At 50.7% G+C, this 24,637-nt stretch overlaps 1 protein-coding gene across 2 annotated transcripts in view; it reads right to left on the minus strand.

The window, feature by feature from the left end:
* AP3D1 (adaptor related protein complex 3 subunit delta 1) overlaps positions 1-10,261 on the minus strand; it is a 74,318-nt gene extending 64,057 nt beyond the window's left edge. Inside the window, exon 1 of one of the 2 annotated variants that reach the window (XM_077841817.1) lies at positions 9,961-10,261. In XM_077841817.1, the coding sequence (XP_077697943.1) occupies positions 9,961-10,056 (96 nt within the window). In that variant the 5' untranslated portion in view covers positions 10,057-10,261. The remainder of the gene's footprint in view (positions 1-9,960) is intronic. The other variant, XM_077841816.1, reaches the window with a different exon arrangement.
* Positions 10,262-24,637: the final 14,376 nt, after the last annotated feature.

The raw sequence follows: 24,637 nt of genomic DNA on the forward strand, positions 1-24,637 counted from the left end.
TTTTTAGAAAGTCTATATATTATATAACTAAACTATTGTCATATGTAAAGTAAACAAGGTTTTCAAAATATTTAAGAAGCTTAATTTAAAATTAAATTAAAATGCTGATCTTATGCCGCCGGCCCGCTCAGCCCGCTGCTGGTCTGAGGTTCTGTTCACCCAGGCCGGCAGCAGGCTGAGTGGGGCCTGTGGCCGGGACGCCAGCTGGCAAGGGGCCAGCAGCCAGAACCCCAGACTGGCAGAGGGCTGAACGGGGCCAGCGGCCGGGACCCCAGAGCAGCAGTGGGCTGAGTGGCTCAGCCCGCTGCGGGTCCGGGATTCCGACCCTGCCCAAACAGAGTGGGTACCTACCTTCTCCCTAGTTCTATCCCATTCTCTTCCTCTCTCTGCACTGAGCTGAGGGTGGGAGTGCACTGAACACAGGGCTGGGGGTGAAGCAGTAGGCTGGGGGTTAGGGTGTATGGCCTGACCAAGAGCTAGAATGAGGGAGGGGGCTCAGGGTTGAGGCAGGAGGTTTGGGTGTGGAGTGCTTACCTGGGCAGCTCCCATTTGGTGCAAGGGGTGCAGGTGGGAATGTGGGGGTGTGTGTGTGCAGGAGCTCCCATTTGGTGCTCAGGGTGGGGGTGGGAATGTGAGGGGTGCAAGAGTCAGGGCAGAGGGCATGTGAGAGGGGTGCAGGAGTCAGGGTATGTGGTGTGGGGGGGGGCTGGGTATGTGGGGGGGAGGTGCTGGAGTCAGGGCTGGGGTCGTGGGGGTCCAGGGGTCAGGGCAGAGGGCTGTGGGTGTGGGCTAGGGTCATGGGGGTGCTCCCAGCCCCTCTCTTCCCAAAGGCCCCTTCCCCACCTCTTCACCTCCTTCCCAGAGCAGGGAGCACACTGCAGCTCCGCTTCTCCCCCTGCACGCTTCTGCCCCTGCACAAGGGCCATCAGCTGATGGGCTGCAGGGAGGGAGAGGAGGAGGGGCAGGAACCCAGCACATTGGGGGAAGAGGCAGGGGAGGGGAGAGCTTGCCTGCCCTGCAGCAGCAGCCACAGACCAAGCTTCTGCAGGGGGGCGGAGAAGAGCGGGCCAGGGCGGGCAGGATTTTTAATGGCATACTGCTGCCTGCCGGGGCCCTGGCCCCGCTCAGCCCGCTGCCAGCCTGGGTTCGGAAGCGGGCTAAGTGGGGCCGGTGGCTGGGACCCAGCAGGCAGCAGCGTGACATTAAAAATCGGCTCACGTGCCATCTTTGGCATGCATGCCATAGGTTGTCAACCCCTGAATTAGACCATTGGGTTGATTCTAATTCATATCTTAAGTTTTTCCACCCAGAAATTGATTGCTCCCTTCCTCTTAAGATGGTTATGTAAAGGATTTTGTAACTTTGTACCCTGTCTCTTTCAGGAGCTACAACTCCTCAGATTACTCATTGTTGACTTATCACTTTACATTATGCATGAAAAGATGTGTTTTCAATACTTTTTATGTTGAAAAAAATTATGTGAAGGATTCATAACTCAGTTTTGCCTACTGATGAAAATTCATGCTCGGACATGAAAGATGGCTTCTGACTAGCTCTACAGTACAATCAAGGCCAAATCGATCCTATTTCCACATAACTTTTTTCTTAGGGCTGTCAACTGAAAAAAATATGAAGTCCTAACTCTGTCATTCAAGTCTGTCCTAACAAAGGCAGCGCATAAGGGCAATTTTATCCACCAGTTATATGACAAGCCTTCAGACATTTTTGTGCAGATTTTGCCACACATACACGGGACCACTCCAATAAACCTAAGTACCTGAATTACAGACACACATGGTCAGAGTGTAAAACTCCTCAGTAAAAGTCTCTTTACCATTTTGTCCCAGTTGCTTCACCTAACCAGATTTATATAATGGCACCCCTCACCACAGTATCTATCACAGTATCAGATAATACTGCTCTCTCATGGGGGTGACAATATTTATAACACACTGAAGATGCAAAGTGATATGGAAGAGCTAAACAATTGCAGTGCCAAAAGCCTTCTGCAAGCAGATTTCAAGTATAGAACCACGTACCTTTAATCACATCAGGTCCCAGCTAGGAAGGCTCAGAGCAAACATTCAGTACATTTTCATATCATATGGTGCACAGATTCCTTGAAAAGTTTTGTCAGACACAGCAACCCACTTCTTCCTTTAGTCAGCTGTGCTGCAAATCCTCAAGAAATGGACACCTATTGTGATAACTTATTCCATATGGTGGTATAAATTCACCTACCACAAAGGATAAAATTAAGTTTTACTTCTGCCCACCGCTCTCACCGCCAGTAGGATGTGTTTCCCTGGTGAATCACAAACAAGACAGAAAAAGACTGGCATGGCAGAATGGGACAGATTGTTATTTTTCTTCCCTGCTTGTATGTGTACTTTTCCCTAAAATTTTATCCTGGTACAAGGAAATGCTGCAGAGATTATCATGCCACTGCATGTATTCCTCAAAAGTAAAGATGATATGCAAGGGGTGGCCAACCATGGTTTGTGAGCCACAGGCAGCTCTTTGGAGCTTGGGGCTTCTGCGCTCCAGCAGGGTGGTGGGGCTAGGGGCTTCTGCCCAGCAGGGAGGGGGTCTAAGGCATGGGAAGCAGGTGAAATTCCCCCTTGGGGAGACTAGCCCCTGTCCCGCCCCTTTCCACCAAGATAAGATGGAAAATATCATACTGCTTCTATGTAAATCCATGGTATGCCCACATCTTGAATACTGCGTTAAGATGTGATCGCCCCATCTCAAAAAAATATATATTGCAATTGGAAAAGGTTCAGAAAAGGGCAAGAAAAATTATTAGGGGTATGGAACAGTTTCCATATGAGGAAAGATTACTAAGACTGGGACTTTTCAGCTTGGAAAAGAGACTACTAAGGGGGAATATGACAGAGGTCTATAAAATCATGACCGGTGTGGAGAAAATATTATTTACTCCTCCTCAGAACACAAGAACTAGGGGTTACCAAATGAAATTAATAGGCAGCAGGTTTAAAACAAACAAAAGGAAGTATTTCTTCACACAACGCATAGTCAACTTGTAGAACTCCTTGCCAGAGGATGTTGTTAAGGCCAGGACTATAATAGTGTTCAAAAAAAGAAGTAGATAAATTCATGGAGGATAGTACATCAATGGCTATCAGCCAGGATGGGCAGGGATGGTGTCCTTTGATGATTACCTGTTCTGTTCATTTCCTCTGAAGCACTTGGCACTGGCACTGGCACTGCTGGAAGACAGGATACTGTGCTAGATGCAACTTTGGTCTGACCCAGTATGGCCGTTCTTACAGTGTTTACTAATGGAACTGATCTACTTGTTTAATTAAATTGCATTTATGATGGCAAATGTCAGCTCCTGCAGAGGACTGGGGAGCTGTCATATTTAAGAACTAGAAAGATAGAAGCTTATAAGGTTTATTTCAACCAGAAAACACTTCACAAATTTGAAGAAAAAAGTGTTGCTTGGTGGAATTGCTGCATGCTGATTTTACATGTAACCAACTGTTCCGCAGAAGACAAGTATCAACACAAAATGAAAGTTAGCCAAGAAAGAAACATGCTTCATAAAGTGTAACTGACCACACAGATAAAAGGCAGGACATTTTTCATTCAATTTCAGACATTTTTATTTAACATCCATTATACCTTCTTCTCACAGATGGAATTATGGAAGCAGGCCAAAGTGTACCATACCCAGGATGTTCCACTACAAATGTATGGTAAAGTAAAAGTTCTTATACATTTAAAATTAAAAAATGATTCACGGGTTAGGCAGCAGCTGACTGGTAATAGGCTGATATTACACACGTTTTGTTTTGGCAGAAACTAGATGAAAATATAATGTAATGCCAAACAAAAAAGTTAATGCTGCAAAATGAAAACAGAGGGAATCTCACCTTCAAAAGCTATTCAATAAGCAACATTATAACGGTAATACTTTCATCTTCCTGATCATATTAATGAGGAAGTCCGCTCAGCAGCACAGTCAGTGGGAAGAAATGCTTTTATATTTTTCCAATACATTTTTCAATTCCCCTAATTTATGCATTTATGTTACTATAGTTAAAATAAAGTAAGTGAAACCAGAATTAGACAAATTAAGCCTGCTTCAAAGTACTGTACAGAAAGCCATGAAACTAAAAGATAAAGGAAGTATGAGACTCCAGCCTTGCTAAGGGGGATAGAATAAAGCTTTTTTTTTTTTTTTTCCCCCAAATTAAAAAGCTTTTCCACAATGGACACCAAAAGTATGCTTGCTACAGCCACTTTTTCGCCAGATCACTGCTGAACAACTGTTTTCAAACATTTTTGTCACTGGTATGGTCCTGCTCCCAATATGGACAGGGGCTTTGTCATTAGAAATGGGATTTTCAAAGGAGATTAATTGACTTACATGCCTAACTTCCACTGAAGTTCAATAGGAGCTGGGTGCCTAACTCTTAGACTCTTTTGAAAATCCCAGAGAAACAAACCTCTTCATGCACACAAAGCAAGGGCCATGGAGTCACCACTTCCAGGATGATTTGTCCAACAGACACTTATGTCTGACAGCAATCTAGTAAGGAAAGTTTAACTGGTCCATTCATTTTGATTATAATACAGCCATTAAAACATTACAAAACCCGCGTGAAGACAAAAGGCAAGAAACATCTGGTTTTCCATTTTAATATTTGCTTTCACTGTGTGTTTCCACTAGTTTTTTTCCTAGTATATCCCAATAGTTCAGCTCCAGCAGCAACAGTAAGAGCTCTGACAGGTTTCAGAGTAGCAGCCGTGTTAGTCTGTATCGCAAAAAGAAAAGGAGTACTTGTGGCACCTTAGAGGCTAAGAAATTTATTAGAGCATAAGCTTTTGTGAGCTACAGCTCATTTCATCGGATGCATACACTGGAAAATATAGCCATATATTTTCCACTGTATGCATCCGATGAAGTGAGCTGTAGCTCACGAAAGGTTATGCTCTAATAAATTTTAGTCTCTAAGGTGCCACAAGTACTCCTTTTCTTTTTAATAAGAGCTCTGGCATAGAAGGAGCTCTAAGCAGCTCTAGCCAATGCAATACTAAAGATGCTGGCAGTCACCAGCAAACTTTTTATATAGTAATACTTCCATCATTGCTACCCAGGGTGGAGACAAATTGCAGATATTAATGGTGGGAAGTTCTAGGGAGAGAAATCCTAGTGTAGACAAGGCCTAAGAGTCTCTGCCAGGCATCCATGATTTATAACACTAATTGCTATCCAACAGCAAACACAATAATAGACACCAGCACAAAGCATGTGTCAATATTTGTTCACAAGTCTGTGTTTGTAAATATCTGCTCTTTTGGACAGGCCAAACCCTTTAGCTGACTTTTAGTCTTGTCTCAAGGCAATCTGAAGATGTACAACCAGACTTGTCAGTGTCTCAATGACACTTCCTAAACATTATGAACAATGGACAACATGGAGAAGAACAGAAGAGTTTTTAATTGCTATTCCTATAGTACTATTTTGAATATTATGGATTGGTACTCAAACACTGGAAAAATACAGTGCTTACCATCACCATTTGGGAAGCTCTGGTTCAGTTCCCAATACCTCACTCAAAACTAGCATGTATTTAAACTGCTCTGCAGTGAGATGAGGCAGGGGAAGGAAGGAAGGAAGAGAAAATACCTTACATTGTTTAACAGCAATTTCTTTCAATGAGTAAGTAGCATCTTTGATGGTCTCCCTCCAGAAGGACTGTATATTGTGGAGAATCTTTAGAGAACTAACAGTACCAGTAGGAAATATGCATTTAAATTGATCAATAACCTGTACATACGTTTGCTGAAACTTGATCAGTTCTTATCCTACTGCACGTGTGAAGATCTAGAACAGAAGTTGTTCTACCTAGTTTTAAATGGTTAAGAGTTACATTATTCATTCTTTGACTACCTAGATCCCTACAAAAGGACTTACTTGTCAAGTACTTATTCTAGAACTGAAGGTAATATATTCAGTCCTTCTTGATAAAGATCATGGGAGTCACAAAGTAAGGCATAGGACCTGCATGAAGACTATAAAGGCATTGATATTTGCAGAGATCTACTGCCAAATAATATGGTGCTCAGTATCTTAGTAGGCCTAAATGTCCTCTAGGAAATTTCTAATTGAAATCTCCACAGAATTATTCATCAAGTGTTTATCGATCCCAGTTTTGCGTGGAATAATAACAGCTCAAAGCATGAACTACACAGGCATGGATAAAAGGTTAATATATATACCACCATCTCCACAATAAACATTCACATAAACACTTGTAAATAATTTCTTATATGATCGAACAAAAGCTGTCTTTCATTAAATACTAGAAGCTGCTAAGTGCTATTATTTTTGTCCAGGACACTAAGTCCTTGATAGCAACTACATCTGCCTATGCCACCAAAGCAATACCAAATAGTATTTAAACTACATTATGAAATTGAAGAATTCAGTAGTTTTTCATGGTATGTGGCTCTAGTAAATGCTGCCTTCTAAGTATCAGTGTGAAATATCCAAATCTAAAGGGATCTGAAAGTTAATTTCTATTGGAAACAATATTGCTTTTCATCCTGAGATCAGCAAGTGATAAAGAACATACAACACAAATGAGTTTTACAACCTTATTTGTTCTAGCAACAAGATCTACATTTGTTTCTTAATCCCTTCCACAATCAGTACTATTTTGCTCTTTACTGTAGTTTGAAGTTGTGATATGATATCATACTAAACTCCACGCCAAGTTACTAATTTTCTGCCAAAAAGGTAATTATGGAAGTTGTTCACATAAAAGTTTCCAACATCAAGTTTGCTTGTGCCAAGCCTCCAAGGACTTCCTCAGTGTCTTGGACTTCCTGATTAACGTGTTCCACGTGACAACAATTGATAAAAGAATTCTCACTTCTCACATAAACCAGTTCTTGATGGGCAATTATTTACTTTCCATCAGTTTCCTGATCTTACTCAAATAATATAGCAGAATTTATCAGGTGGTGACATCCAAGGCTTTCTATCTTAAATAAGCCTATGAATTAGGGCATCTATGGAAATGTGTTTTAGACAGAAGCTAAATGAAATAATATTAACTAAAAAGCTTAAGTACACTTGAACTCTATTTTCTTATACTACAATCGCACCCTAGAAAATAGTCACGTATCTCTTGAAGGCAGCAGACAGGAATTTCTTTACCAAATACCAAAGCAATCTCCCCTAACAATATAACCAAATACTAAACCAAAAACAAAGATTTCCCACCTGCCAGATCCTTCTCCCTTTTAACACTCTTTCCCCACTGTTTCTGGCAGCTTCCCTGAATTGGCTCTCCCCTTTGGCCAACCCCCACAAGACTCTTTTTCCTCATTTTCATGTCTACTTGCACTTTCACCCTTGACAAAATCCCCTTTTCTGCATGAAAAACACACCTTTTATTTTGATATATTCTCTCCTGGGGGGAGAAAGAGGTGTGAGAAAGAGACTCTCTCACAGCCCAGAGAGGAGCAGCAGATGTGACTCACCCCCTCTTGAACCATGCACAGGGTTTCTCACTAGATTTTTATTCTTTTTGTGGGCAGCCCTGGTCTGAATGGGTGAGAATCATCACCCTCCCCCAAATCCTACTGGGGGGGGGGGGCAGCCCCAGATAAAGAGCGAAAAGGAGGAGGAGGAGAAGGAAGGGAGCTGCCACCCGCCCCCAAAACTCTACCGGGGGCAGAGGGGCAAAGTGAAAGGAGGGGGGCTTCCACCACCCCCCACACACACCACGAGCCTGGAGAGGAAAGGCCTGGGTTTAGTTCTTCTGAGGGAGCAACCTCAAGCCCTCCTCGGCTCGCTGTGGGGTGGGGGGTTGTTTCAGACTCACCTCCCACTCTACAATCCCCACCCCCGGATCCTACAACAGGAATTTACCCCCCCGGCCCACTCCTCTCCGCTCCCCTCCCCATGACTCTCACCAGGTCCTACGCTGCCCTCCTCAGCCACCCCAGGACACCCCGGCCCCTGCTCCCCGACCCTCCGCCCAGGCCTCTTTCTCCCCCCCCCCCCCCGGCCCCTGCTCCCCAACCCTCCGCCCAGGCCCCTTTCTCCCCCCCCCGGCCCCTGCTCCCCGACCCTCCGCCCAGGCCCCTTTCTCCCCCCCCCCCGGCCCCTGCTCCCCGACCCTCCGCCCAGGCCCCTTTCTCCCCCCCCCCCCGGCCCCTGCTCCCCGACCCTCCGCCCAGGCCCCTTTCTCTCCCCCCCCCCGGCCCCTGCTCCCCAACCCTCCGCCCAGTCCCCTGCTCCCCGACCCTCCGCCCAGTCCCCTGCTCCCCGACCCTCCGCCCAGTCCCCTTTCTCTCCCCCCCCCCCCGGCCCCTGCTCCCCGACCCTCCGCCCAGGCCCCTTTCTCTCCCCCCCCGGCCCCTGCTCCCCGACCCTCCGCCCAGGCCCCTTTCTCTCCCCCCCCCGGCCCCTGCTCCCCGACCCTCCGCCCAGGCCCCTTTCTCTCCCCCCCCCCCGGCCCCTGCTCCCCGACCCTCCGCCCAGGCCCCTTTCTCTCCCCCCCCCCGGCCCCTGCTCCCCGACCCTCCGCCCATGCCCCTTTCTCTCCCCCCCCCGGCCCCTGCTCCCCGACCCTCCGCCCAAGCCCCTTTCTCTCCCCCCCCCCCGGCCCCTGCTCCCCGACCCTCCGCCCAAGCCCCTTTCTCTCCCCCCCCCCCGGCCCCTGCTCCCCGACCCTCCGCCCAAGCCCCTTTCTCTCCCCCCCCCCCGGCCCCTGCTCCCCGACCCTCCGCCCAAGCCCCTTTCTCTCCCCCCCCCCCGGCCCCTGCTCCCCGACCCTCCGCCCAAGCCCCTTTCTCCGCGCCCCCGGCCCCTGCTCCCCGACCCTCCGCCCAGGCCCCTTTCTCCGCGCCCCCGGCCCCTGCTCCCCGACCCTCCGCCCAGGCCCCTTTCTCCCCCCCCCGGCCCCTGTTCCCCGACCCTCCGCCCAGGCCCCTTTCTCCCCCCCCCCGGCCCCTGTTCCCCGACCCTCCGCCCAGGCCCCTTTCTCTCCCCCCCCCCCGGCCCCTGTTCCCCGACCCTCCGCCCAGGCCCCTTTCTCTCCCCCCCCCCCCCGGCCCCTGTTCCCCGACCCTCCGCCCAGGCCCCTTTCTCTCCCCCCCCCCCGGCCCCTGCTCCCCGACCCTCCGCCCAGGCCCCTTTCTCTCCCCCCCCCCCCGGCCCCTGCTCCCCGACCCTCCGCCCAAGCCCCTTTCTCTCCCCCCCCCCGGCCCCTGCTCCCCGACCCTCCGCCCAAGCCCCTTTCTCCGCGCCCCCGGCCCCTGCTCCCCGACCCTCCGCCCAGGCCCCTTTCTCCCCCCCCCCGGCCCCTGCTCCCCGACCCTCCGCCCAGGCCCCTTTCTCCCCCCCCCCGGCCCCTGTTCCCCGACCCTCCGCCCAGGCCCCTTTCTCCCCCCCCCCCGGCCCCTGTTCCCCGACCCTCCGCCCAGGCCCCTTTCTCCCCCCCCCCCGGCCTCTGTTCCCCGACCCTCCGCCCAGGCCCCTTTCTCCCCCCCCCCCGGCCCCTGTTCCCCGACCCTCCGCCCAGGCCCCTTTCTCCCCCCCCCCCGGCCCCTGCTCCCCGACCCTCCGCCCAGGCCCCTTTCTCCCCCCCCCCGGCCCCTGTTCCCCGACCCTCCGCCCAGGCCCCTTTCTCCCCCCCCCCGGCCCCTGTTCCCCGACCCTCCGCCCAGGCCCCTTTCTCCCCCCCCCCGGCCCCTGTTCCCCGACCCTCCGCCCAGGCCCCTTTCTCCCCCCCCCCGGCCCCTGCTCCCCGACCCTCCGCCCAGGCCCCTTTCTCCCCCCCCCCGGCCCCTGTTCCCCGACCCTCCGCCCAGGCCCCTTTCTCCCCCCCCCCGGCCCCTGTTCCCCGACCCTCCGCCCAGGCCCCTTTCTCCCCCCCCCCGGCCCCTGCTCCCCGACCCTCCGCCCAGGCCCACCTCATCCTCCTTGTGGTTGCGGATGCCCCGCACCAGGTCCTGCAGGTTCTTGTCGAACATGCGGTCGATGCTGCCCTTCACCATCTTCAGCGCCATCGCGGCGGCGGCGGGGCCAGGCCGGCGGGGCCTGCGCTCGAGCTGAGGGGCCGGGCCGGGGCGCGGCAGCCGCTGCCGTGTCTGTCCAGGCGAGGCGGGCCGGGCCGGGCCGCTCACATCCCGCTCGGGGCCGGGCGGCGCGCGCGCCCCGGGGACGCAGGTGGCGGCAGCGGCAGCCCCGGCAGCTGGGATCTCTTCGCTCCGGGCTCCGCTCCGCCGACCGCCTGACAAAATGGCGGCCGGTCAGCTGAGGGCTCGGCCCCGCCCACTCCGGGCCGCCGCGCGGCGCGCCGCGCCCTCACCGCCGCTAGCCCCGCCCCTGCCCCCCTCCGCCCCGCCCCTAGCCTGGCCCCCACCCTGTCTCCGCCCACACCCCGTCCGTCTGGCCCCGCCCACTCTCTCGAAGGCCGCGTCACTGCTCCCTGTGGCTCCGCCCCTGGGTCCCGGAGCCGCGCCTATTTCTCCTCCCCGGCCCCTGGGGGGCGCTAGCCCCGCCCTCTGACCCTGACCCCGCCCCCCAGCGGTGGTTCCCCGCCGCTGCCCGCACGTCACCCGGCCAGCAGCCCTTGGGGCGGGGCTGGGGGGGGGAACAGCGCCCGCTGCCCCCCGCCCCCTGGCCCCCACCCTCCTGGGGCGCGGAGAGGGATCAGACCGGTGACCCCCCCCCCCAGGCTCACCTGCTGCCACCGACCACCTGCTTCGCTTTAGGGCCCTACAGCTCTGGCTGAACAGGGGTGTCCGTCAGCACGTGCTTCGGCGCTTTGCTGAATCGGGACCCTTCACGCAGAACGATGCGGGGACGCTCCCCTTCCCCCCCCCCCCCGCAGCCCCACCATCCTGCTGCGAGCAAAGCTGAGCTCGTTCACCCCGGCTGTGGCCTAGGCACCGTTCCCGGCCTGAGAGCTGGCCCGCCGGCCATGTGGCCGGAGCGCCAGGCCTCTCGGGTGTCCTGTCAGGTGCCTGGTACATTGGAAGGGCTGGATGAATGAGTGTGTCGTTCATAATCGTAACAGGGGCGTGATAACGCATGCTATCGTAATCCGTTCTGTAATAATAAATACCAATGGTGTGACAAAAGATAAATGATAATTCATGGCAACACTGACAACATAATAAATATAATCCAAATCCGCTCCTGCAGATGAAGAATCCAGGGGGGGCCAAAATGCTAGTTTCCGAGGGTGTAAAAGGCACAAATGTACATGCCAGTGGTGGATACAAAAGCAGCCGCAGCTAAACTCAACAGCTTCAAAGCCACAGTTGTGCTGCTGTTATTTTATTATTATTTTGTTATTATCCTGCTCGGAATCAGGACCACCTTGTGCTACACACTGTGCAAATGTAACACTGACAAACCCCAGTCGTCGGTGGGCGGGATCAAACCTGGGATCTCTGGAGCTTAGTGCATGAGCCTCTGCAGCATGAACTAAAAGCCAACTGGCTGTTAGCTAAGGTTGTAGAGCGGACTCATGAATTGCTCTCGAAGTGGTCTCGGTTCCATAGAATCATCGAATATCAGGGTTAGAAGGGACCTCAGGAGGTCATCTAGTCCATTAGATGGGACAGAACACCGCACCCAGGAGATATGTGGGTTACACAAACACAACACTAAGTCATAAATGGCACGTCATAGTTAAACCCCACCAAAAATGTACACATAAAGTGGCCCCTGGAGCCACTTAGATTTTCAAAAGTGACTAGTGGCTTTGGGCAGCGCAATATTTGGGTGCCTAAATTGGGTCACTTTCATGGAGAATGATTTTCAGAAAATGCTGAGCCTTCACCTTCTGAAAATCAGACCTCTTTAAGATGTCTCAACTGGGCACCTGTCATGGGGTATATGAATCCTGCACTGGCTGAGAAGGCGTTAACTGGAGCCCTCGGCTCAGCGAGGAGGTATAAGGGAGGAGTTTAGAGTCCTTGCAGGAGGGAGATCCAGGAGCGTTGGGAGTTCCTGCTCTGTGGGAAGAGCCTGACAAGAACCTGGCAGATGCAGAACTGTGGGAAAGCTACAGGAGTGGAGTGAACTCCTGTGGCAGCCCTTGAAAAAGGAGCAGGACTCCAGGGAGGCATCCCTGTGCTCTGGTGTTCTGTAGAAGAGCAGAGAAATGGGAGTAGCTAAAAGGGATTAAAGGCTCAAGCCTGAGATGGGTAAAAGCTGCTTAGTTTGTATGTTGTCTGATTGGGGGTTTTGGCGAGGGACTTAAGAGAGAAGCCCTGGGAGCTGCTACTCCAGAAGAAGAGCAACTGAAGTGGCAGCCAGGCAGGGTGGAAGGGACGTTGATTCCTCAGAAGGAGGGAAACCTGACTTGGATGGAGGGCCAAGCCATGACTATACTAGACTTCTGATGTAGGGATCCCAACTTTCTTCTCACACAAAAGCAAACACCCTTGCCCCACCCCCTGCCCACATCTGAGGCCCCGCCCTTGCTCACTCCATCTCCTCCTCCCTCTGTCGCTCACTCTCCCCACCCTCACTCACTTGCTTATTTTCACCTGGCTGGCTCAGGGGGCTGGGGTGCGGGAGGGAGTGAGGGCTCCAGCTGGAGGTGCAGGTTCTGGGGTGGGGCTGAGGATGAGGGGTTTGGGGTGCAGGAGGGTGCTCCGGACTGGGATCGAGGGGTTCAGAGTGCGGGAGGGCGATCAAGGCTGGGGCAGGGCGGGGGGGAGATGGAGTGAGCTCGGTGGGGTGGGCTCAGGGGTGCAGACTCCAGGTGGCACTTACCTCAAACAGCTCCCAGAAGCAGCAGCATGTCCCTGCTCCGCCTCCTATGTGGAGGCGCAGCCAGGCGACTCTACGCACTGTCCCATCTGCAGGCATCGCCCCCGCAGCTCCCATTGGCAATGGTTCCCAACCAATGGGAGCTGTGAGGGTGGCTCTTGGGGTGGGAGCAGTGTGTGGAGCCCCCTGGCTGCCCCTACACGTAGGAGCTGGAGGGGGACATGTCACAACTTCCTGGGAGCTGCGTGGCACGGAGGCTAGCAGGGAGCCTGCCAGCCCCGCTGCACTGCACCGCCAACTGGACAGTCTATGGCCAGGTCAGCAGTGCTGACCGGAGCCACCAGGATCCCTTTTTGACCGGATATTCCGGTCGAAAACGTACACTGACATCCTGAGGTTCAGAGCGTTGTTGCTAAAATGCCAGGCAGGTCACACTAAGAGGGAGCACTCCAGAATGATGAGTCTATGACAGCACTTCAACTCTGAGGCACCCACCATCACTAGCTGCTTTTGAAAATCTTGGCCCTGCAAAGCACCATGAGGAGAGATGTATGCAGTGCAGATGTAATGCTGCTTCTCCCATTGAGTGGCATTGTGTGTTAAGCCTATTGATCAGAGTTACTGCTAGCAATTCTCCAAAGCAGAAAATAATATGGAACATCACCCACTGTGCATGCACAGGACAAAAGCTGCCGTGCTCTCCAGAGTAGGTGATGTCTCTTTTAAAAGGCAGGTGGTGCTCTGGATAAAGAGTGACAGAGTAAAGGGAAATGTGGAGTTAAGAAATACATGATTAGGGCCCATTCTTCCATCCAGTCCTTTTCTTCCAAAAGGACAGGAATTTAAAGATGACCTTCCACAGGTAAAAAACTCTGTGTCCTCCTTGGCTTCTTTTGTATGGATAAAGAAAGGATGAACAATTTTTTACCTTTTGTTTTTTGTTTCTACATGTTTTTGACAAGGTTCAGGTCTTATTTACCCTGTTTTTGCCTGAAGGAATCTATGTACAGCTGGAGCACTAACAAGATTGTGACATCAGAGGAACTGTAAGTGAAACTGGCTTAACTGAGAGAAGAAATGATGCAGGTCGTCTGTTTGTTTACCTGCTTTGTTTTATTCAGATCACTTATAAAGTCGTCATCCCCTGTTCATTCAGTTGGGGCATGCTCCTGCCCCCATTCAAATAAATGAAAAGACTCACATTGACTGGCAGAGGGGCAGGATCAAACCTTTAAGGATTGACTATGAAAGCCCTCAATCCCCATCTGAGATCTACAGTGAGGCTTCTGGAAAAATCAGAATTCACTTTCCTGATATTTTTAATATAAAAAAAGATGGGGGGAACTACTTTGGGTTTTAAAAGTATTTAAACATCACAAAAAAGGGCAAAACCCCAATTTTTCTTTTCCTCTATAGATTACAAAACTCTCCTCCCTTTTCAAGCTGAAGGTTTGATCAAAATATTCCCTGACACAGAGACATAGGTCAACAACCTTAACAGGCTTACAAAGGAGAGAAGAGCTACCAGACCCAGTTGTGGCCAAATTCCCATAAACACGGATTGGCTCAGATTACAAAACTTGCATCCAGTACTGTACTTGATCTGGTTTTAAAACACTCTACATTTTGAAGAACCTGGCAGCTTTGGTTCCTGATGGAGATGGGCCACAGACTTTCCTATTTGGTTCAGCTCATTATAAAGATTTCTAAACAATTGGGACAAAATCAATATCTTGGATGCCACACCACTCCCAAACTTTGGTTGGTGTGAAATCTGCTTGGGATCATCCCTAATTAAGACCCTGATCTTTCACTCATTGTCAGGTTAATGTACAAGAGCCTTCCCTTAGCTCTAGACTTCTGTTCCTATTTGACGCTAGCAGCCCTGATTTTATGTTATAAATGTCACCTTCTGCTTTTGCTGATGTACATTTCTAGCAGGCATCCTCTGGAGGCAAAGGTTACCATTTGTGCCAATATCTCCACCTACCTCACCCCAGCCTGTTCACATTTCAGTTATGGGCTCCGGCATGAGCAATACAAGATCCCCAAGAAGTCACTGCAGTTATAACCCAGTGTAAACAAATTAGCAAACAGCTAATGCATCGTAATGAGAATTACTGCTAACAGCCTGTCTCCTCTTAGGGGAAAAACCAAAAGGGTGGCATTATCAACCATTGTTTCTTTATACTCCCCCATCTATCTGTCTATCCCTCTGCTGTCTTTTGTCTTAGATGGTAAGATTGCTGGGGCAGGGACAGTCTTTTTGTTGTGTTTGCACAGTGCCTAGCGCCATGGGGTGTTGGTCCTTGATTAGAACTCCTAGTTGTAGTTTCTGATGGAGATGGGCCTGAGTGGTTCAATTCAAATGCCGATCCATATTTTTTCCCCAAATGCAGGAATGTCTGGACCCCAGGTTTTGGTTCCAGCCCATCTTTTGTATCCTGTTGAAGTATCAAAATTCCAACCCTAAGGCTCAGATTGGATCATAGCTGTGATTAAAATTAAAGACCACCCAGGGGGGAAATGGGGTGGGGAGGCAGGAATAATGAAGACACAATATTTTATGCTACATAGTTTGAAAGAACAAGAGTTTATATGACAGATTGAACTGTAGGCCCATAGAAGTTAGAGGAAAGGCTTCCATAAGCCCCCTACTAGAGGTAGTTTAATATTTTAAAAAAGATTTAAAATGTGAAAAAAAATAGACAATTTTTGGTGGGTTGTTTTTTCCCTTGCAGCCCTCCTGGCCATGTTTTTGAGCAGCTCTGGTACCACCTAATCCATCTCGCCAGCCAGTTCAGGATTGCTCCCAACTTTCTACTATCCAGCCCTTTGTCCCATCTAGCTTCAAATAGGCTGCCTGGCTTTGTCCTTGTTATCAGTTATGCTAATCGATATCCCTGTGTAAATTGATTCCCCCTTAGAAGAAAATTAAAGGAGCATTATTGCTCAGAGCTCCAGCATGAAACTGGAGAAAAGCCTTTGAAAGTCTTTGGATTATGTTTAGAGGCAAGAGCAACGAGGGTCATGTTGTGGTGGGCATCTGCTATAGACCACCAGACCAGGAGGAGGAGGTAGATGAGGCTTTCTTCAGACAACTTACAGAAGTTTCCAGATCACAGGCCATGGTTCTCACGGGGAAGTTCAGTCACCCTGACATCCGCTGGGAGAGCAACACAGCAGCGCGCAGACAATCCAGGAAGTTTTTGGAGAGTTTTGGGGACAACTTCCTGGTGCAAGTGCTGGAGGAACCAACTAGGGGCCATGCTCCTCTTGACCTGCTGCACACAATCTGGGAAGAATTGGTAGGGAAAGTAGAAGTGGGTGGCAACCTAGGCAGCAGTGACCATGAGATGGTCGAGTTCAGGATCCTGACAAAAGGAAGAAAGGAGAGCAGCAGAATACGGACCCTGGACTTCAGAAAAGCAGACTTTAACTCCCTCAGGGAACTGATGGGCAGGATCCCCTGGGAGGCTAATATGAGAGGGAAAGGAGTCCAGGAGAGCTGGCTGTATTTTAAAGAAGACTTATTGAGGGCACAGGAACAAACCATCCCGATGTGCAGAAAGAATAGCAAATATGGCAGGCGACCCGCTTGGCTTAACAGAGAAATTTTTGGTGAGCTTAAACACAAAAAGGAAGCTTACAAGAAGTGGAAACTTGGACAGATGACTAGGGAGGAGTATAAAAATATTGCTTGAGCATGCAGGGGTGAAATCAGGAAGGCCAAAGCACAATTGGAGTTGCAGCTAGCAAGGGATGTGAAGGGTAACAAGAAGCGTTTCTACAGGTATGTTAGCAACAACAAGAAGGTCAGGGAAAGTGTGGGACCCATACTGAACGGGGGAGGCAACCTAGTGACAGATGATGCAGAAAAAGCTGAAGTACTCAATGCTTTTTTTGCCTCAGTCTTCACAGACAAGGTCAGCTCACAGAGTGCTGCACTGGGCAGCACAGTATGGGGAGGAGGTGAGCAGCCCTCAGGGATGAAAGAACAGGTTAAGGACTATTTAGAAAATCTGGACATGCACAAGTCCATGGGGCCGGATCTAATACATCCGAGGGTGCTGAGGGAGCTGGCTGATGTGATTGCAGAGCCATTGGCCATTATCTTTGAAAACTCGTGGCGATCGGGGGAGGTCCCAGACTATTGGAAAAAGGCAAATTTAGTGCCCATCTTTAAAAAAGGGCAAGAAGGAGAATCTGGGAGCCTCACCTCAGTCCCTGGAAAAATCATGGAGCAGGTCCTCAAGGAATCAATTTTGAAGCACTTGGAGGAGAGGAAGGTGATCAGGAACAGTCAACATGGATTCACCAAGGGCAAGTCATGCCTGACCAACCTGATTGCCTTCTATAATGAGATAATTGGCTCTGAGGATATGGGGAAAGCGGTGGATGTGATATATCCTGACTTTAGCAAAGCTTCTGATATGGTCTCACACAGTATTCTTGCCAGCAAATTAAAAAAGTATGCATTGGATGAATGGACTATAAGCTGTATAGAAAGCTGGTTAGATCGTTGGGCTCAACAGGTAGCGATCAACGGCTCGATGTCTAGCTGGCAGCCGATATCAAGCGGAGTGCCCTAGCCCCAGGGGTCTGTCCTGGGGCTGGTTTTGTTCAACATCTTAATGATCTGGATGATGGGATGGATTGCACCCTCAGCAAGTTTGCGGATGACACTAAGCTGGGAGGAGAGGTAGATACACTGGAGGGTAGGAATAGGGTCCAGAATGACATAGACAAATTGGAGGATTGGGCCAAAAGAAATCTGATAAGGTTCAACAAGGACAAGTGCAGAGTTCTGCACTTAGGATGGAAGAATCCCATGCACTACTACAGGCTGGGGACCGACTGGCTAAGCAGCAGTTCTGCAGAAAAGGACCTGGGGATTACAGTGGACGAGAAGCTGGATATGAGTCAACAGTGTGCCCTAGTTGCCAAGAAGGCCAATGGCATATTGGGCTGCATTAGTAAGAGCATTGCCAGCAGATCGAGGGAACTGATTATTCCCCTCTATTTGGCACTGGTGAGATCACATCTGGAGTACTGCGTCCAGTTTTGGACCCCTCGCTACAGAAAGGATGTGGACAAATTGGAGAGAGTCCAGTGGAGGGCAACGAAAATGATTAGGGGGTTGGGACACATGACTTACCAGGAGAGGCTGAGGGAACTGGGCTTATTTAGTCCGCAGAAGAGAAGAGTGGGGGGGGATTTGATAGCAGCCTTCAACTACCTGAAGAGGGGTCCAAAGAGGATGGAGCTCGGCTGTTCTCAGGGGTGGCAGATGACAGAACAAGAAGTAATGGTCTCAAGTTGCAGTGGGGGAGGTCTAGGTTGGATATTAGGAAAAAATATTTCACTAGGAGGGTGGTGAAGCACTGGAATGGGTTCCCTAGGGAGATGGTGGAATCTCCATCCTTAGAGGTTTTTAAGGCCCAGCTTGACAAAGCCCTGGCTGGGGTGATTTAGTTGGGGTTGGTCCTGCTTTGAGCAGGGCGTTGGACTAGATGACCTCCTGAGGTCTCTTCCAACCCTATCTTATTTCCTTTTGTTTGGAAAATGTGTTGTGAGTTCCATGACATGGTTAATGTCTAAACACCTGCTGCTTCCAGGAACAGCTCGTGTGTGTCTACACTACACTACAGGCCAGTCAGCCTCACCTCAGTCCCCGGAAAAATCATGGAGCAGATCCTCAAAGAATCAATCCTGAAGCACTTACATGAGAGGAAAGTGATCAGGAACAGTCAGCATGGATTCACCAGGGGAAGGTCATGCCTGACTAATCTAATCGCCTTCTATGATGAGATTACTGGTTCTGTGGATGAAGGGAAAGCAGTGGATGTATTGTTTCTTGACTTTAGCAGAGCTTTTGATATGGTGTCCCACAGTATTCTTGTCAGCAAGTTAAAGAAGTATGGGCTGGATGAATGCACTATAAGGTGGGTAGAAAGTTGGCTAGATTGTCGGGCTCAACGGGTAGTGATCAATGGCTCCATGTCTAGTTGGCAGCCGGTGTCAAGTGGAGTGCCCCAGGGGTCAGTCCTGGGGCTGGTTTTGTTCAATATCTTCATAAATGATCTGGAGGATGGTGTGGATTGCACTCTCAGCAAATTTGCGGATGATACTAAACTAGGAGGAGTGGTAGATACGCTGGAGGGCAGGGATAGAATACAGAGGGACCTAGACAAATTGGAGGATTGGGCAAAAGAAATCTGATGAGGTTCAATAAGGATAAGTGCAGGGTCCTGCACTTAGGACGGAAGAACCCAATGCACAGCTACAGACTAGGGACCGAATGGCTAGGCAGCAGTTCTGCAGAAAAGGACCTAGGGGTGACAGTGGACGAGAAGCTGGATATGAGTCAGCAGTGTGCCCTTGTTGCCAAGAAGGCCAATGGCATTTTGGGATGTATACGTAGGGGCATAGCGAGCAGATCGAGGGACGTGATCGTTCCCCTCTATTCGACATTGGTGAGGCCTCATCTGGAGTACTGTGTCCAATTTTGGGCCCCACACTACAAGAAGGATGTGGATAAATTGGAGAGAGTCCAGCGAAGGGCAACAAAAATGTTTAGGGGTCTGGAACACATGACTTATGAGGAGAGGCTGAGGGAACTGGGATTGTTTAGTCTGCAGAAGAGAAGAATGAGGGGGGATTTGATAGCTGCTTTCAACTACCTGAGAGGTGGTTCCAGAGAGGATGGTTCTAGACTATTCTCAGTGGTAGAAGAGGACAGAACAAGGAGTAATGGTCTCAAGTTGCAGTGGGGGAGGTTTAGGTTGGATATTAGGAAAAACTTTTTCACTAAGAGCGTGATGAAACACTGGAATGCGTTGCCTAGGGAGGTGGTGGAATCTCCAACCCTAGAGGTTTTTAAGGTCAGGCTTGACAACGCTCTGGCTGGGATGAGTTAGTTGGGGGACTGGTCCTGCTTTGAGCAGGGGGTTAGACTAGATACCTCCTGAGGTCCCTTCCAACCCTGAGATTCTATGATTCTAGGATTCTACTGAGCTACACTGGCACAGCTATGGTGCTGCAACCGTGCCACTGTAGTGCCGTAGTGTAGATGCTGCCTGTAGCAACACAAGGGGGTTTTCTGGTGATGTAGTTAGTCCACCTCCCAGGGGCGTTAGCTAGGTCCATGGAAGAATCCTGCTGTTGATCTCACCAAGTCTACCGTGGAGGCTAGGTCGACCTAATTACGGCCCTCAGGATGTGAAATTTTTTCCAGCCCTGAGTGATGTAGCTAGGTTGACCTAAGTTTTAGGTGTTGACCATGCCTCAGTGTCTAACCTTGTGAAGCAGCTGACATGTGGCAGACATGTGCTCGTGCCTTGTGTGTGGATGGGGTGGGTGGTCTTGTGGACATTGAATTGGGGTCGTATTTGGGATCGGGAAGGAATTTTCCTCCAGGGCAGATTGGACAAGGCCCTGGAGGTTTTTCGCCTTCCTCTGTAGCATGGGGCACAGGTCACTTGCTGGAGGATTCTCTGCTCCTTGAAGTCTTTAAACCATGATTTGAGGACTTCAATAGCTCAGACATAGGTGAGAGGTTTTTCGCAGGAGTGGTGGGTGAAATTCTGTGGCCTGCGTTGTGCAGGAGGTCAGACTAGATGATCATAATGGTCCCTTCTGACCTAAATATCTATGAATCTGTGTGGTCATGCTGCTTAATGTGTGACCAGAAGGCACCCAGCTAGCCTGGTGATGAGTGTAGTATAAGGACGTTCAGAGAAGTGAATAGCTGGTGCTGACCACTGTTGGAGACAGGATGCCGGAATAGGTGGACCCCATGCCTACTCCTATGATTACAAAATACTCTACAACCATCAGTTAACGTAACCGTATCTAACACCACTATCAATGGGGGAAGTGTTACCCTCTTTTACAGATGAGAAAACTGAGGCAGAGAGTCAGTGACCTGTTCAGTGACTTGTCCAAGGCAGTGTTGCTAGTTCTCACAGCTTTATGATTAGCTGCCTGACCGTAGCGCCTAGGAGCCCGAGTCACTGCTGAGGACCCTACTGTGGTAGAAAAAAGTAGGTTTCTCGCTCCCATGGCTTTGGAGAAGAGCTTGAAACCATCACACGCACACAAACACACCCCGCAAATAAAATAACCTGATATTTACTATATTTAATCCCAATCTCATGATGTTAGGTGCCTGTCTCATGGGTTTTGAGCACAGGGGGTTAGTGGTAGAGCCAGGCTCCCATGGGAAGCATGTGACAGGGATAGACAACTGGAATGCCGGGCTCCTGACGCCCATCCTGTCCCTTAGCCATAAGATCACCCCTGCTCCCATGCTACCTGGAGGGACGTCTATTTATCGACGGTATTGATCGGTGAGTCTACCGACTGCCTTAACAAGGGGAATTCTGTCTAGTGGTTAGAGCAGCAGAGAGAGAATCAGCACTTTTGGGCAACGGTGCTGGAACAATTTGTATAGTGGGGTGCTGAGAGCCACTGAATCAAACTGTAAACCCCGTATGTGATGGAAACCACTTCAAGCTGGGGGTACTCTTGCACCCCAAGCACCCCTAGTTCCAGCACCTCTGTTTTTGGGAGAAGTCCAGAGGTGCTGGAACATTTTTTACAGTAGGGATGCTGAAAGCCAGGGGTCCCCACCCCAAACTTTTTACCTTATCCCTCCCCCCTTAAGTCAGTCCTTCCTCCCTATAATACAGAGAGAAACGTGTCTTTGTATGATGCTAGCAATAGATTTTCAGCAACATTAATGTGGAAGATACAGATGTTCTTTTCCACAGGGGTGGGCAAGCATAGGCTTATTCTAGGGAAAAATGACTTTAAATTACTCCAGATTTAGAGCACATAACTGAGATCAGAGTTTGACCCACTATCTGTTTGTCAAGGAATGAGCATGTATGAGCTTAAAGCGATTTCTCCTTTGTTGTGGCCTGGTTTTCAGTGGATTACTCAGTGGCGACGTCCTTACTCTTGTGAATAAGGCTATCCAATTCCTAGGGACTTCTTGTGTGGGGAAGGCCCATCTGCATGAGTGAAGGGTTGCAGGAATGGGCCCTATGAGGTTTAATTTCTTTTACTAAATAGTCATTTCCTAAGCTACCCCAGCAGTCTTAACGCTCTCCCCGACACACACACATACTCGCAGAGACGAGATTCACACAGCTGATTCCATGTTTTAAATAACTTCATCCCTGGCCCTGCCGACAGGAGTCTCTGATGGAGCTTGAGGAGAGAAATGGGGCCAGTGTTTGAAAAGGGGACCTTGGAAAGGTTTGCTCTAATAACGCCGAATCCAGCGCATGCCTCTGCGTTAGGGTGACCAGACAGTAAGTGTGAAAAATTGGGACAGGGTGATAGGAGCCTATATAAGAAAAAGACCCAAAAATAGGGACTGTCCCTATAAAATCTGGACATCTGGTCACCCAACTCTGCGTGCAGCATGCTCGTGACAGCAATGCACCTCCAAGGAGCTCTCCGCAGATTAAAGACTCAAGGCCACTCTGTGGAATTTGTAAGATTAAAATATGGTTTAAAAATGTATAACATTCAACATCCTGGGGCCAAGCTACAGGGGAGGAGCACATGCAGGAGGCATTGTGTGGCTTTACCCTGCAAAAAGGGGAGGCGGGATTGTGGGGGGGGCAGATTTTCAAGTGCTTGGGGCCTGCAGACAGGTCCAGATTTTCAGAGAACACTCAGCTCTCTTTTAGCCTCCAAAACAAGCAGCCAGATGTAGAAACTACTCAACATGTTGGGATCTGGGTGGTTTAGAAAAGGCAGCTCTCAGTGCTGAGAGCAGGGGACTGGGCGTCTCATCAGCCTGCACCCAACCCTTGGAGGGAGGCAGGTCTAGTGGTTTGAGTATGTGAGTGGGAGCCAGGACTCCTGGGGTCTGCTCCCAGCTCTGCAGCTGGCTCACTGGGTGGCCCTGGGAGTGTCATTTCGCCTCTCTGGGCCTCAGGTGATGTTGCAAAAGCACAGAGAATGCTCAGGGGCTGTGCAGCATCCCGGTGAAAGCAGCCACCCCCTCAATTAGGAGGAAGCTTCTCCAGGCCGTAGCAGAACTAGCCCTGGTATAGTTAGGTGCCTAATTCCCATTCATTTCAATAGGATTTAAGTGCCTAAATACCTGTGAGGATCTGGCCTACTGTTTCCAGCATTGCTGGATCTCCTACATGGTCCAGCTCTAGTGGTCAGGTTTTCAAGGCAGCTCAGTGCCCATATTCAGGGCCAGATTTCCCAAAGGGCTCAGTGTGCTGGGCTTCCTTGGAAGTCTGGTCCCAGCTGTGGCTTTCAGTGTCTGGGCACCAATGATTGGCTGAAGGGATCTCAGCAGCAGCCCAGGGATTTCTCTGGGTGCCTCTCAGCCAAGCCCAGTGGCTTTGGTTCACAGGGAACAGGTGTGTGACCTCCTTAGAGGGCGGCAGTCTATAATGGCTGTGTCCCCCCAGGCGGGTCTGTAGCCTCAGAGCCCAGCCCTCCACCATCTGACACTGGTTCGGTGAGCAGGAAGGAAGGTGGGTGGAGAAGGCAGCCTGCAGCTCAGGGAAGAGGCACTAAGCAGCAGCATGCAATTAGCTGTTTCTTTCCACACAACAAGCAGGGAGAGCCTGGAATCAGTCCACTGCCTAGGAGGGCCAGCTTCCCATCAAAGAGCCGGATGACGCCCCGGAACCGAGATATGGCCGTGTAACCGGGCTGTCTAGGCAGCACTCCCTTGTGGCCCATCATGGCATCACTTCCCTTCTGTGGGTCCCCAACAGTCGGGTGCTGCCCGCAGTGCCGTGGTGCCCTCTGGCTAACACGCTGGAGTCTGACCCCTTCCAGGCCGTTCAAGTCCAAAACGAAAAGGAAAACAGAGAACTAAAAAATCATCTTAATCTGCGGCTTCATTGACCAGACCCCACCCTTCTGCTCCAGGCTTGTCTCTGAGTAGCTAAACCCTTCTTGTCCATCTTCCTGGGCCTGGTCGGCTCATCCACCAGACGGAAGCTGTCTTAGCTGGGTCCTGGGCTTCCCTCCCTAGGAAGTAGCAGAGATCTAGTCTCCTTCCATCCTGGTCAGCCCTGAATGGGGCTGGGTCTCCCCCTTTTCACCCCCTCTCCATGCCTGTCATTGGCTGCAGGTGTAGCAGGGTGGGGTCAAATGGGTCCACAGGCTCTCCTTAACCCTCTCCTCGCCAGCGGGGAGCCTGTCTGCCTTATTGGCTGCATGGGGCCCACCTACCCCATCACAGGCCAGCTACCAGGAGTGCTAGTTGACAGGTGTCCTTCAGCACCTGGACTGAGACAGGGAGCTCATTACACGCCACCCACTGGAAGATAATACAGAGCCCAAAGCGGTGCCGGTGACCTACAGGCGGAAGGCTCCATACCCCATTACTGAGCCATGGGCATGCAGTCCCACCGGGGGAAAAGACTCCTCCCTCAACAATCAATATAGCATCTGTGATAACTCTTGGCCTGCAACCTCACAGAGCTGTGCCAAGGCACTTCTGTGCTGAGCCGACCCACTCCTGTTATCCCAGTCCACCCCCCTCCCCCCCGCCTCTACCGATGCCCCTCAGTCCTGATCCACACTTCCCCACGGCACCCCTCATGCCTTCAGTCCTCCTGGATTCTCTGTTTTATTAAGATTATTTTCCACGTTTGCACCAAGCACTTCCTGAGGGGACTGAAAGTGTCTCACTCAGCCAGGCTGGATGAAGGGCAGGACTGTAAATCAGAGATGGGCCTTTGAGGTAGGGTGACCAGATGTCCCAATTTTATAGGGACAGTCCCGATTTTTGGGTCTTTTTCTTATATAGACTCCTATTACCCCCAACCCCTGTCCCGATTTTTCACATTTGCTGTCTGGTCACCCTAC

The sequence above is a fragment of the Eretmochelys imbricata genome, chromosome 25 (assembly GCF_965152235.1).
Source record: "Eretmochelys imbricata isolate rEreImb1 chromosome 25, rEreImb1.hap1, whole genome shotgun sequence".
NCBI classification, from domain to species: domain Eukaryota; kingdom Metazoa; phylum Chordata; order Testudines; family Cheloniidae; genus Eretmochelys; species Eretmochelys imbricata.